Genomic DNA, 13,401 nt, shown 5'->3' with positions numbered 1-13,401 from the left:
AGGTAATTATTTGCAATGTCACAATTAGTCCTGTTTTCAATCTTTATTTGAAACATAAAATAAAAATATATATATATATATTTTAAAACTTTTATCCGAGATCAGGGTTACCGTCAAAGTAATCTACACTTCAGATTATCTTTATAAAATTATGTTTTCAAAATAAAGCAACATCGAGTTAATACTGATATTATAATTTAAAATAAAAATATACAATGAAAAATTCATCCTGCACATATCAAAGAACTTTTCACCCATATTTCCTAATATAAATTATAATTTATATCAGATTAGAAATAACAAAATCACTGTAATAAAACCGAAAATATAATTTGATCTATATCGTAGTACACTCTGCAATATATCTTAAAAATAATTTAATGACACTAGTATTTACATGACTGCATATAAAAATAGTTCTAACAAACAAAGTATATAATCTAAATTACGATTGAATAATGCTGACTTTGATTAAAACACAGATTATAAAGTTAATTTTACATATACATATGTGTTTATGTTATTAGTGTTTGATAAATATATTTATACTCTATGAATACTGTAATACAGATTTTTACAGTATTCGTAGAGTGTATGAATTTTAAATTACAATTGTTAAGTTTAAGCAATACTTCAATAAAACTAGTTAGATTTAAGACTATATAAATATATATTTTCTCAACTTTGACTGTGACTTTTTATCGTGACTTTTTACAAAACAAAACAAGGCAACATACCAACGTCACCACTGGCAGGAAACGTAAACTTAGCTAACACATTTATAAAGACACTTAGGAACAAATTTATAACGTTATTTATTCAACAACAGTACGGTAAAATCTATACAAGAATTGTATTCGTATTTTTGAGGACACCAAATCTTATAAAATGCATCAGAAAATTATAATATCTTGGATTTGTGATAGCTTTGGCTACAAAGAATAAAATTAAAATAATAATAAAATGAATAGTTATCATGTTTTTCTTGGTAAGGAACCAAACAATGTTTTTAATAATATAAAAAATGTATGACGGATATCTAATGCTTGTCTCACCATCTTGAGCCAAGGCGTGATAGAATAATTGGTAACAGAATTGGGACGCGATATTCTAGAGGTCGCTGATTTAGATCCCGCTCGGTTCTGTGAATTTTCATTCTATATTTAAATTTTAATTTTATTTAAAATAAAAAAAAATCTCTTCTAAGTTATATTCTGATGAATAGAATATTAATAATATACGGATTTTTAAAGAGAGCTGTAGTTTATAAAGTATTCAAATAACGTAGACGTTTCCGACGCCGACGTTTCTTCGTATTTTCACTTTCACGCCTTTTAAGACCTAATATACGAGTTCTCTGCAAGTTTAAACAGGCTTACATGTGTAGTATTCCGAGATTATAATTCGATTTTATTATATATATTCCGAAACGAGGTGGCTAATACACAAAGAAGTATTGCTTTTAAAATTTCAAGGAATATTTCACAGAAATTTTTATTAAAAAATCCAGTCTCAGTAAATATGAAGTCTCGCTTTAAGTAAAATTTTATAACCAAAGCATCTTCACTTTGAAAATTCATTTCTATCACGATAATTCCATAAACATATTTTCACTGCATTCATGTCTTGTTTGTGTCCGATAACTTCCTCAGAAAATGACACAGATTTTTAAAATTACATAAATATTCTGATTTTTTTATGGTCTTCATTAAATACTTCTGCTTCTTTAATCCTTCGTAGTAACATTGACAAAATAATTAATAAATTATGTTCTAGTCACACTTCAAAATGGCTAACAAAAAAAAGACTGGTCGCTATAAGTAGTAATTTCGGATATAATAAACCAACCACTTTAATGTTCTTTTTGAAAGGAAAATAATCTTCTTAATGTCTGTAAGGAAGTAAATCTTCAAAGAAATCCTCCCTATTTTTCCTTAAGTAAAATGTATCTGGCAATCCCTTAAACCTAATTTACTTGTATCAGTAACAAGGTTGGTCAAGATACAGCCTTGTAATGAGTCCGATCCAAATCTGGTGTGCAGAGCGCACATTGTGGTTTTAGACTTTATATACACCCTACCCTTATGGTAGTCGACTCGATTAGTAACTCTATACATAATAAAATTATCAATAACTTTATTGTTACCATATACAAAGAAATATTTTACATTGTTTATAGCAACAGAAATTACTTTGTTTATTTGGAAAATATTTCGCCTATGAAAATCTATGGTCAGTTTTAGACAGTACTATTATGAAACTGGACTAAGCTGGGCTCAAAGAAACAAAGAAATTCAAAATGCTCAAACATGTTTTAAACAAAATAACTAATATACATCTATTAACGGACACATATAAATGTTTTCTGTATATGGTAAAAGGCTTAAGGAATGGTAGGAAAGGTAGCTGACTATCCAACGTAGATTAAACCTAAACTTATTTGCAGTTGCCTGCGTCGGGCGGATATCATCAAAGTGTTCGACGGCAGGGACACAAACGCACCGGCCATCGCAATGCTATGCAACGAATTGACAGGTAAATGTTTGTACCTTTAACGTAACCTTATATCCAAAGAAATTGTTACTAACGTAATCATTAGGACTGCCTCTTGTATATTTTTAACAATAAAATAATTTTAATAAAGTGTACAATAGTTTATAATGTCCATAACAAAAAAAAAAATACCATTAAATTAAAATGTAAGATATACGAACAAAATACAAAGTGATTTCTTGTAAACCATAAAATTAAATAGAGCCAGTATTAAAACAGCATACAATAAAAAAAATATTAACTATATAAATCTCTATAACAATTACAATTATGAATACTTTCTAAATACTTATAGTTAGGTATTTCAAGATATATAATAAGAATTAATTCATGTGTCTTGACTTGTACTCGAAGTATATTGGCAGGAAACTGACATTTACAACTTCCGTAACCAACAATATCATGGGATTAGAATCGGTATTACGTTATCGTTTCAATCGCTAATATTGTGGAGCTATATTTTAATATTTCTTATATATATATATATATATATATAACTACTTACTTACTTACTTACTTACTTGAAATACTTCAAATATTATTAAATTAAAATAAAATTTCATCGAACTATATATGAAAAAAAAGGTATCGTTTTAAAACACGTGATAACAGCTATATTTTTCACAAATTTCGAATATTTACAGGAGCCATCTTATAATCGAAAATTGCAATTATATAATTATGAAACCCTTTTCATTTCAAATTGTCACAGACAATACTTGTGAAATTTTACTTTACTATGTCCTAATCTATATTATACGTTCAAAAATAAGGCAAACTAAAACTATGTCATTGTTTGTTCTTGACGTCTATCGATTGAATCCACTAAAATAAATAATTCACAGCCACCATACCCACTCGAGGGAACTACTTTTAATATATCCTCCTACTAAGCGCACTACAATCAATCATTGTCGCTTATACACTTCTAATTCATACGGAATAATGTGAAGTGCTACTGAATTTGTATTCAAATAAGCAGACGTGTTACAAATGTGTTACGTAACATTCCGTATAGCGAATCATTTAATATGAGAGATACAAAATATAAAGCAGTTATCTCCACATAAACATAAGTTTACCTCGAATCAATATTCAATGTGACTTCCAATGGTAAACAAACTTATTTAAAATTTTGTTTGTAATAAAACGTTCGGTGGCACAGCTTTTGTGTGATGATTCATTCTACAATGGTTTCCAGCGCTTTAATTTTAGGACATAGTCCATCGATCGTGAACTGACGTCGACGTCAAAAGACGCAGTCCGCCAATGAATGAATAATGTGAAGTGAAATCGACTTTTAGTTCCTAGTCCACCGCCTACTTTATTTAAACTACTGCGGTATTTCATCCACTTCTTTGAAATTCATTTGAAGTAACTTATATTGTAAAGAAAGCTTACAACTATATGAACAATTTAATTTACTTTTTAGGAAAAAAATGCTAACTTGAAAAAAGTGTTTTTGATTTAGATTGGAATTCAATTTTTGACAAAGGCTAAATTTTAAAAATTGATTATTGTGTTGTTTGAGATCCAGCCTGATAGGAATGAAACGAACCAAATTTAAAAACTTCCTAAACTAATCAATAATTCAGACTTTATTGAAATTAAATTCTCTGACAGATATTAAAGTACATAATAAAGAATGACTAAATTCAAATGTATATGCTGTTATCAACGGAAATTAGATAGACAAGGCGCCAGCCCCGGCTTCGCACGGGCTCTTTACAAAAAATATAACATAGCCTATTTTATTTTGAAAATTATTTATCTTCAATTATGATAACTTACAAATGGTACGCCCGATTTAAATGATTTAAAAAGTTATTTAGAAATTCTGATATAGGCTTGAAAACAAAGTAATTTATTTTGATAATACCCTATTTATGTAAATAGCTGTCCAATAATGCTTTAGGAGAGCAAATTTTTAAAAAGTTGTAAAATTGATATAGTATGTTATACTTAAGAGATACACATATGCCACCGCGGACTTTTCTATGATACACAATTCTACCCCATATTATTTTATTATATCTCAAAGACTTTAGGCAGCGTTTCCGTTAAAAGCTCTCAGACGCTCATGTTTTCCCGATATCTTTAACAAAAATCTTTGATTTACACACAATTAAATACAAAAACTTAACAAATTATATACTAAAACCTTCCTCGATAATCAAGCTATTGAGTGGTGGTAAGTGTTTGATAATTCGTGCAGTAGTTTTTCCGTTTATCGCGAACAGACATACATACAGACGCGGCGAGTGATTTTGTTTTATAATATGTATTGATTGATTGATTGATATTTAAGTTTATTTTGAAATAAAACATACTAGCTTTATAATGTTCTAGAGTCTTTATAACGTATGTTGTAGAAGTAACGATAATTTTCACTATATAAGTCTTATTATATTCACGTAATAATTGTTGAATTAGAATTTTCTTAGGAATGAGAATGTGTCCATCACGACATAACATTTTCTACTTTCATAAAAATATTGCTTATTGTTGCAATACAATTCTATTTCTAAAATAAGCATAACCATTGTACAGCAAAATTAGACGATGTGTATTGATGTGTGTGTGTGTGTGTGATATTTTACCAAAACTTTACAGTTATCTCATACCACGATATATATTGTTATGTAACATCATTATTTATATTGAATTTTTATTTGTCTTTCATACATAACTTTGTATTTATGTTTAACTTTTCAACACAATAAAAATTTATATGAAGACAAAATTAAACTGATATAGACATAGTCTATGGACTGCTGTTCGAATTTGCAGTCAAATTTATAGGAGGGAACTACTATTTATTATTATACTATAATAAGTGAGATCTAAGATTTTCGCGAGTTTTATTCATTTAAATGAAACTAGTATTATTCGGATATACTACGCGGATTTTATTATTTAAAAACTACATAATCCCGACGTTTCGGTTACTTTGCAGCAACCGTGATCACGGGCAGACGAGATGTGCATGTCGCGTAGTATATCCGAATAATATTAGTTTCATTTAAATACTATAATTAGTGTGACATATTGTAAATATAATGAAATATATTATATTATACAATTTTAAAGTTACAAATGTATGTATGGTTTTATTTCAGGTTATGAGGTATTATCGACGGGCTCATACTTATTGTTACAATTCACTGCCAACTCCGTGTCCCCGGGACAAGGCTTCGCTGCCACTTTCCATTTCCAACCACCACCAGATTCAACAGCCGCAGGTATGATTATATAAATATTTAATACATAAATGTAAATTACTGAGTATAATTAATTATTAAACCTCAATGCATATAAAATGTTTATGTCTTAAAACCATAAATTTTGCTTCTATATTGACAAAAATACCTTGAAATTAAATCTGACCCATCAATGTATAATGATATTCTAATGTTTTCGCGACATTTAACCTCTTAAGTTATTTTATAAAATACACATCCTCTTGGTTGGAAATTCAATAGCCAACTCTTATAAGATCTAATATTAAACTATTATGAAAAGACAACATGGCGTACGATTATTGAATGAGTAAAAAAACATATTGCAAATTATTAATCAACTAATATAATTCATTTTAGTTTCTTTTTTTTATATAAAAAACAATTCTTCAATGAAAGCAATTTCAAACGGATCAATTTAAGAACTGTTTCATATCAAATTATTAAAATCAATTTAGTCGTACTCTACAATTATAAGAAAAAAAAATGCAGAAAAATTAAAGACGCCCGTCATTTTAATTGACCACTGCCAGAGATATGATGGGAATTTCCCGACTTTTAAATTAAAAGGCATTCAATGAAACTTTGACATAAATTGGTTTGAAAACTGTCGTAATATATCCGACCATTTGTATTTGCAACCAACAAGGTACGAAAAGCTGCGTTGGCAAGATTCCAGCCGGCTTAGAGTTCTCTTAATAGCTTATAACTTCGCCATACATATTAAAACTGTTTCAAAACATACTTCACATATCTAATAAAGGCATATTCAAGAAGTGAAAGATATTATCTGGCTGCGTTCCGACTTTAATTAAAACGAAACTGCACTGAGATACGAATACGATCCTGTTTGAAATCTAACATTTTGAATACATCACACACGAGGAATCGTAACAAGGGAAGAGAAAAACATACCTATAGAATAGCAAATAGTAAGGAGTAAGAACGACAAAATGTTTACCAATGGATAAAAAAACATATCAATTTCACTTTATATTACTATTAATGAATATACATAATATTATGAAGGTTATGCTTTAAGGTATTTTTGAAATGATAAAGATATTTTTTTCTGTTATACAATCAAAGTATATAATTAATATGATTATGTATAAAACTGTAAGAAATTGTGTATGTATAATTAAGTGTTATTTGGCGGTAGGATTAGTTATATTGGAGATCATCATAGAGACTATTTTTAATTAATTAAACAAACCGTGCGAACAGTCTCACTGTTATTAATAATACAATTGAGAGACTTAATGACAGAAACTTGTGACCAATTATCATTTTGACGCTAAACTTAGAGATAATATTCATTTTGTCAAAGACTTTAAATTTAAATCAACAACATTCCTATCACAAAACAACCAAAGAACATTAATATATATTTTATATGCATTATGTTTTGAATTATTTCTATTTTATTCATAAGTTCAATGACAAGTGTGAAAACTAAAAAAAAAGGTCTTTTTTCAAGCTAAAGAAGGTGGGTAATATAATATAATGTTTAAATAATATATAATTAAAGTCACGCAAATTTAGAGTAATTAAAGATCCCAAAATATCTAAACAAAACGTTTACAGAAGCGACATCTATCAATATTAGTAGAAACTACGTCTTGAATAAGCGACCTACTTATTCAGAGGAAGCTTTGCTTTACAACAAATTTGAAAAAGATCCCTAGATGGCGTTGGGTCCAATTTTACTAAAATTGTTGCAGATTCCGATCGTCTTCTGAAATTGAGTTTTGGAAAAGCCTTCGAGTCTCTGGGGCCAGAAGTTAGCGCAACAAGTAAGTGGCTTTTTGCATTAATGTGCTAGATTTGTAATTAATAGCGTGTCTTAAGGGATTTCCCTTCTTAGTTATATGAATGTCTTAATCGTAAAATTTGCCTTACAGATATTTACATGGCATAAGTCTTTAAATATTAAATAATAGCCGGATTAAAATATATTTTTGTAAAATGTACGTATCCTAAAACCTTTATTAAGGCTTAAGGTCTCATGCTATTCGTTTTACAGTCACTAAAGATAAAATTGACGAAGCTAATTACAGTAACCGTTAGTGCAGCTTTACTGCCAGTGCCTTGTATGGGCGATAACGTTGAAACCTGAACATTAATCGCCTATCGACAACGGAGGTTAAATCTAAGGTACTTAAAGTACAGGTGGCACAACTTTAGGGAGAGAGATAAACTTTTGATTCTTTTGAATACAATTTGTTATAAAAACTGGTAATTAAACGTAGAAGAGAAATGGTATTTTAAAATTATGTATTATTTTATATTTTAACCTAAAAGTAAAAGTTTACTTTTAAAATCGATAATAGGCAACCTCAGTGTGCACAATATGTTAAATCAAAGACGGCGTTAAGTCTGATTACGTTTTAGTCAATGTTGCTTTAAAGCTAATTACGAAAATGTCTCATTTAATTTAAAAGTTCGCAACAAGTTTTATAATGAAAGGATTTCTTAAATTTTGCTTCTTATATAAGTGAATGAGGACTTTTAAATTAATTTAATGGCTTTCCTTTTCACGTTAGTGTTTCATTAATGTATGCAAGTTCTTAATTTATTTATTTTTTGTTTGAGATTTAAAGTCTAATGAATTTAAACCGTTTTTAATCTGAAATGATACTTCTATATATTTTTTCCTCAGCATTGTCTACAACGGTACCTATAAATGTAATTGAAGCCGATTTTATCACTTGTAGATTTGCTAGAAATATATTTTTTTTTTTAGAAAAAGATTGAATGTAATTAAGTATTTTTATAGCATAAAAATAAGAGCTTTCGAATAGTTTTATTTCTTAAATAATATATTTTTTCGACTCAAATTCAATTAATGGAGTAAAATTACATTTTTATTTTAGGTATTTTCTTTGGTACTTTAAAATGTTATATATTGTATTTGAAAATCCACTTTTAAATCTGTTCACGGTATACAGAACTAAATTCGATGTAAAAATCTAACTGCCGCGGTAAATTCTACACGAGTGAACTCTATATAAACATGCATAGAATTGGTACCTCTGATCTTTTTATTTCTTTCTATTTTTAGTCAATGTTTTTAATCTTTCTTGTACTTTCAAAGTTCCATATGGTTTTGTCTTTATAATCTGTGGTCAAAAACCTTCGCCTCTGTCACATATTCTGAACTGGTTTACGGCCTATTAAAATTTGACATTTTTTTCTTGTCTTTACATTTCCATTACAGTTTTTAAAACTGCACAATCAAATAGCGGAGCTAAGAATTTAATTAGAGAAATTTAGTGGTACCTACGCACGTGATAGCGAGCTTCGATAGAACAAGCGAATTCTTTTACTCTAGAAACTGCAGATTACCCTTTATGTTAAATCAGTGAACTCCAATACTGACAGAGATGGCACTACACAAAATCGAATTAGAATATTTGGCACCTTGTAATACCGAATATGTTATACGAAATCAGAATATTTTTTATAACCCCGCATTTGGACGTATAGTATTTGACCTCAATCGATTTCAATATTACGTAGAAGACCCAGCAGAATTACTTCTTTTTTTTGCGATAAACTAATTTTTAATGTACTTATATTAAAAAAAAAATTGATAGACATATTACTTTCTGTACAATACTGTATGTTGCACATAAAAAAAATCAAACACATAATTAATTATTGAGAGCATATGTTAAATGTAAAATAAGGTAATGTAAATATTACAAAAAGACAAGTTGGATGAAGCTGCACTGTAAAGCAAATTGCATTTCTCCATTACCGAGATGTCTACTCCGCTCCCTTGTGATCAACATTACGAGCCGTCGACTCGCATTTAATTACGTTCATCTTAAATACTATTTTAAACTTTTACTATATCAATCGATTGTATCTGAAACAATTAAAATTAAGTTGGCACTACTGAATATTGAACTGAATATATTAATATATTGAAGAAGATTATATTTGAAAAATGCCTTATTTATTTATGAATATTATCGATAAGTAAAAAACGATCTGTTTGAAAAGAAAAAGGGACCGCTCCGAGCGATATCAAATGTTACCTTGGACAAAAGAAAATGTTCTTTTGATAAAATTCCTAGGAACTAGGAAGTAAAAATGTTGCATATATATTATGAATGTTACTTATCTCAGGGGTGGTTTCCTTAAGTGGTTTATTTATTTTAATAAAAAAGTCTCACAATAAGTAATTTTAACTTAAATTTCATTCATTTTGAAATCACTAATATGTTTTCGATTTATTATAATATTAATAATATATAATGCACCTAAAGTACATATTACGATAATAGTAAATATATAGAATGTTATCCTATGAAAGTAGTGAAGAAAATAAGTTGCAATCTCAGTTTTTGAAGTTTTTTACAGTTATAAATAAGTCACAACTCCACGGTGATTAAAGAACGTAGTTTCATTCAGGAAAATCTCCATATCTTTATGCATCTCGTCGTCGGGTTAACATTCACGAAAACATTTCATACGGAATTCGCAAAATTCGTCTCGTTTCGTTTCAGAATAGCTGATGAATTTTTAGAGTTTTAGCATACCCTCGCTCAAACAACTACATCGCAGAACAGGTATTCGACAGAACTAAATATTGTCACTCGTACATATTAAAAATAAATTATTAGGCGCAAATAATCTAAAATAATAAAACAATGTAAACAATATCAGCAAAACTATTGACATACAGAATAAAATATTAATGGTTCGATGCTGGCAATGTTCTACTTAAACTGCTAATTTAAAATTTATGAACATCGAGTCTCGGGATCCAGAGTAAATCGCAGAGGACAAGGTCACATCAATATTTAAAATGAAATGTTACGTCTACGAAGACCTTCAACTAATTTATGACGCATCACATTCACCATGCAATCCGATAAGGGAGAAATTTATTTCTGTTACATTGGCCGGGCTATATTAATGTGATTTAATTTACATTTTGTACGAACAGTATAAAATATTCGTAGTATTTTTATGAATAAATGTAAAAATATATGAAAGAAATACATTCTTTCAGTGAACATTGCATGCATATTCGGTTTTTTATTTATAATTTAACCATTATCTTCTTTTTTTATAATTCCCAGTATAATTTTTCGTCTAGCTGCCAGTATGAATTTCAATAACTACATCATTGTCAAGCTTTAGTACTTCAAAAATAATGTTATGTGTTTTTTTTTAAATCTTATTCTCTGGATAATGATATTTCAATATAATGCCTATACCTTGTCATCCACATTAATTATATTAACATAGCCAACATTTTTTTTTTATCAAACCATTTTCACAATAAGGTTTTATTGTTTTGTTTCACAGGTTTTCTAACTTAGTTATAGTAGTCCTTTTAAATGCGTAGTCGCAATATTTTTGGCTTAATGACATCTGAGATTTTCGCAAGCATGAAGCTTAACTAACAAAAATATTACCGTCTATCTCAACACGAACCTCAGGCAGTGTAGTGGAATAGCATTAAACATCCGAGTCTCTGCTAAATAAATAATTAATCCAACAACTCACACTCGCAACAAGCAATTTTCTATTTAACAACGTTACACCGAGAAACAATCGCGAAGCAAATACTCGAGTAGGAGCTTGCAAGTATTTGCATTCTGTTATATGATTTTTTAAATAAAACATTTTTGCCTTATAAATATCTCCACTGTTCTCAAAAACAGGTCGATTTTCATCAATGTAAAGAAATTTTTCGTGTAACCTTATTATTTTAAAATACGCTATCACTCTGGTCCTAACAGACCTCTAGCTACGTCTTTTCCTTTATTTATTCACTTTATGTACCCAACATAAAAAGCTTATAACAAGATTCACTGTTTATTTTTCTATTTTATAAAACAAAAATTCTCTTTTATCATACAAAGATGGAATTTAATATAATTTAAATAGTGCAATCTAATTAACGTTTGCGTTTTATTCAGATTTAAGAATATTTTATCATTCGAGAGTTTTTGATTTTTAAATGTGATATTTTAAATTGGTTCGTTTTTTAACAAGCTATTCGTGGTTTCTTAATAATTCTTAGACTTCTCATATTTACTATAACGTCGATGCTTCTTTAATTTTGACACATGCAAGGAATAAATTGACGCTGCCAGTCCACCGTTATCAGAATTATATATATCGAAAACAAATTAATTGATGAAACTTATATTGACAGCAATTTTTGAATTCTCATCCAAAATATAAATAAAGGTATAATATATAACTTTGTTTAAATTATTTAATTAACATAAGCAGAATCATTATTATGAATAGTTTGTTACTATTGAGTTTATTAGAATTATAATTAAAAATTATTAATGTATTCTTTACTCCCAAAAGATTTTAATAAATGCTTACTAATGCTAAAACCATTTTGTACCAATCAATCTTAAAGTATATAACCGTGGTACAGATTATGTAGCTAATTTATAGGTATTATATATGGTAACATAAAATTAACTCGATACAATGGAAATAAAGATAACGCTCGCCACCATTTTATTATTTTTCAGTATATTTGGTATTAGTATTGCTGGTATATTTTTATCTCTTGTTCGGTCAGCGAGTCACTCGAAGCAACATCTATCGGATAAACCTTTAAAGCGACTTTGAGATTTCACGAATGATTACTTTGCAGTTTATGTTTGTTTATATAGAGCTTGGATGTTCTTTTATCTTTTGTTTTATTTTATTTTTGCTATATAATATACAACTTTTTTTATCTCAAGAACTCATTAATTAATAAATTTTAACAAAAATATCAATTTTATATACATTCACATTTCTTATTCTTATAATGAAGCTACTATAGATATTTCATTAAAAACAATCACCCAATATCTCATTCTTAAAGTTGCAATAATTACCATGCAGTGGATAAAAATAATAATAATAATTGTTTAATAAACATATCATATTAAAATGATATTGAAATCAAATATTTTTTATAAAACGTTCTCTGGTCTATATAAGGAGCTTTTATGGTGTATTTGATGTAATATACTTGATACTTTAATATATACTTAATGTATCATAAATACATACATGTTTTAGTATATATGGATTCAATTTCCGTCAGTTTATCTCTTCAGATGATCTAGATGTGAGATACTCGCAGGAATATAGCAATATGAACTCGTACTAACTGCGACAGTTAATGAGAATTAATACCTTATGCTATCGTGATTCGAATGGGTTTCCTACTAAAAGATAATATTATTTTTTATAAACATTGGAGTTTTTAAGTACTTCCTTAAGTATGTCAAGTAAATTATTTTAACATTAAAATTATTCCTATATATTACTATTATTTTTTTATGTGAAAAGTGGCAAACGAACAGACGGCCTACTTGATGGGCAGTAGTGACCGTCGCCCATGGACATCCGCAACATAGATGTTGTGGATGCGTTGCCAACCTTGATTGTTGAGGAAAAGGAAGGGGTGGGAATAGGGATAGGGCAACCGGTTCTCTCATCGGACGGAACGCAGATGCTAAAGGTTTCTTCACGCCAATCTTCTGTGAAAAGGTGGTACTTCCCCGGTCGAACCGGCCCATGTTCGAGTTGTAGTAACTTGACTACTGCTAGGCTCTACCACCTCAAG

General features: G+C 28.7%; 1 protein-coding gene across 1 annotated transcript in view; it reads left to right on the top strand.

The window, feature by feature from the left end:
- LOC116769329 (suppressor of lurcher protein 1-like) overlaps positions 1-13,401 on the top strand; it is a 100,171-nt gene that overhangs the window by 30,990 nt on the left and 55,780 nt on the right. The window contains exons 5-7 of the mRNA XM_061529495.1: positions 2,447-2,535; positions 5,673-5,795; positions 7,517-7,588. Of these exons, the coding sequence (XP_061385479.1) occupies positions 2,514-2,535; positions 5,673-5,795; positions 7,517-7,588 (217 nt within the window). The 5' untranslated portion in view covers positions 2,447-2,513. The remainder of the gene's footprint in view (positions 1-2,446; positions 2,536-5,672; positions 5,796-7,516; positions 7,589-13,401) is intronic.

The sequence above is a fragment of the Danaus plexippus genome, chromosome 5 (assembly GCF_018135715.1).
Source record: "Danaus plexippus chromosome 5, MEX_DaPlex, whole genome shotgun sequence".
Lineage (NCBI taxonomy): Eukaryota > Metazoa > Arthropoda > Insecta > Lepidoptera > Nymphalidae > Danaus > Danaus plexippus.
The sequence above is the reverse complement of the archived record's forward strand: the minus strand, read 5'-3'. Positions and strand labels throughout refer to the sequence as shown.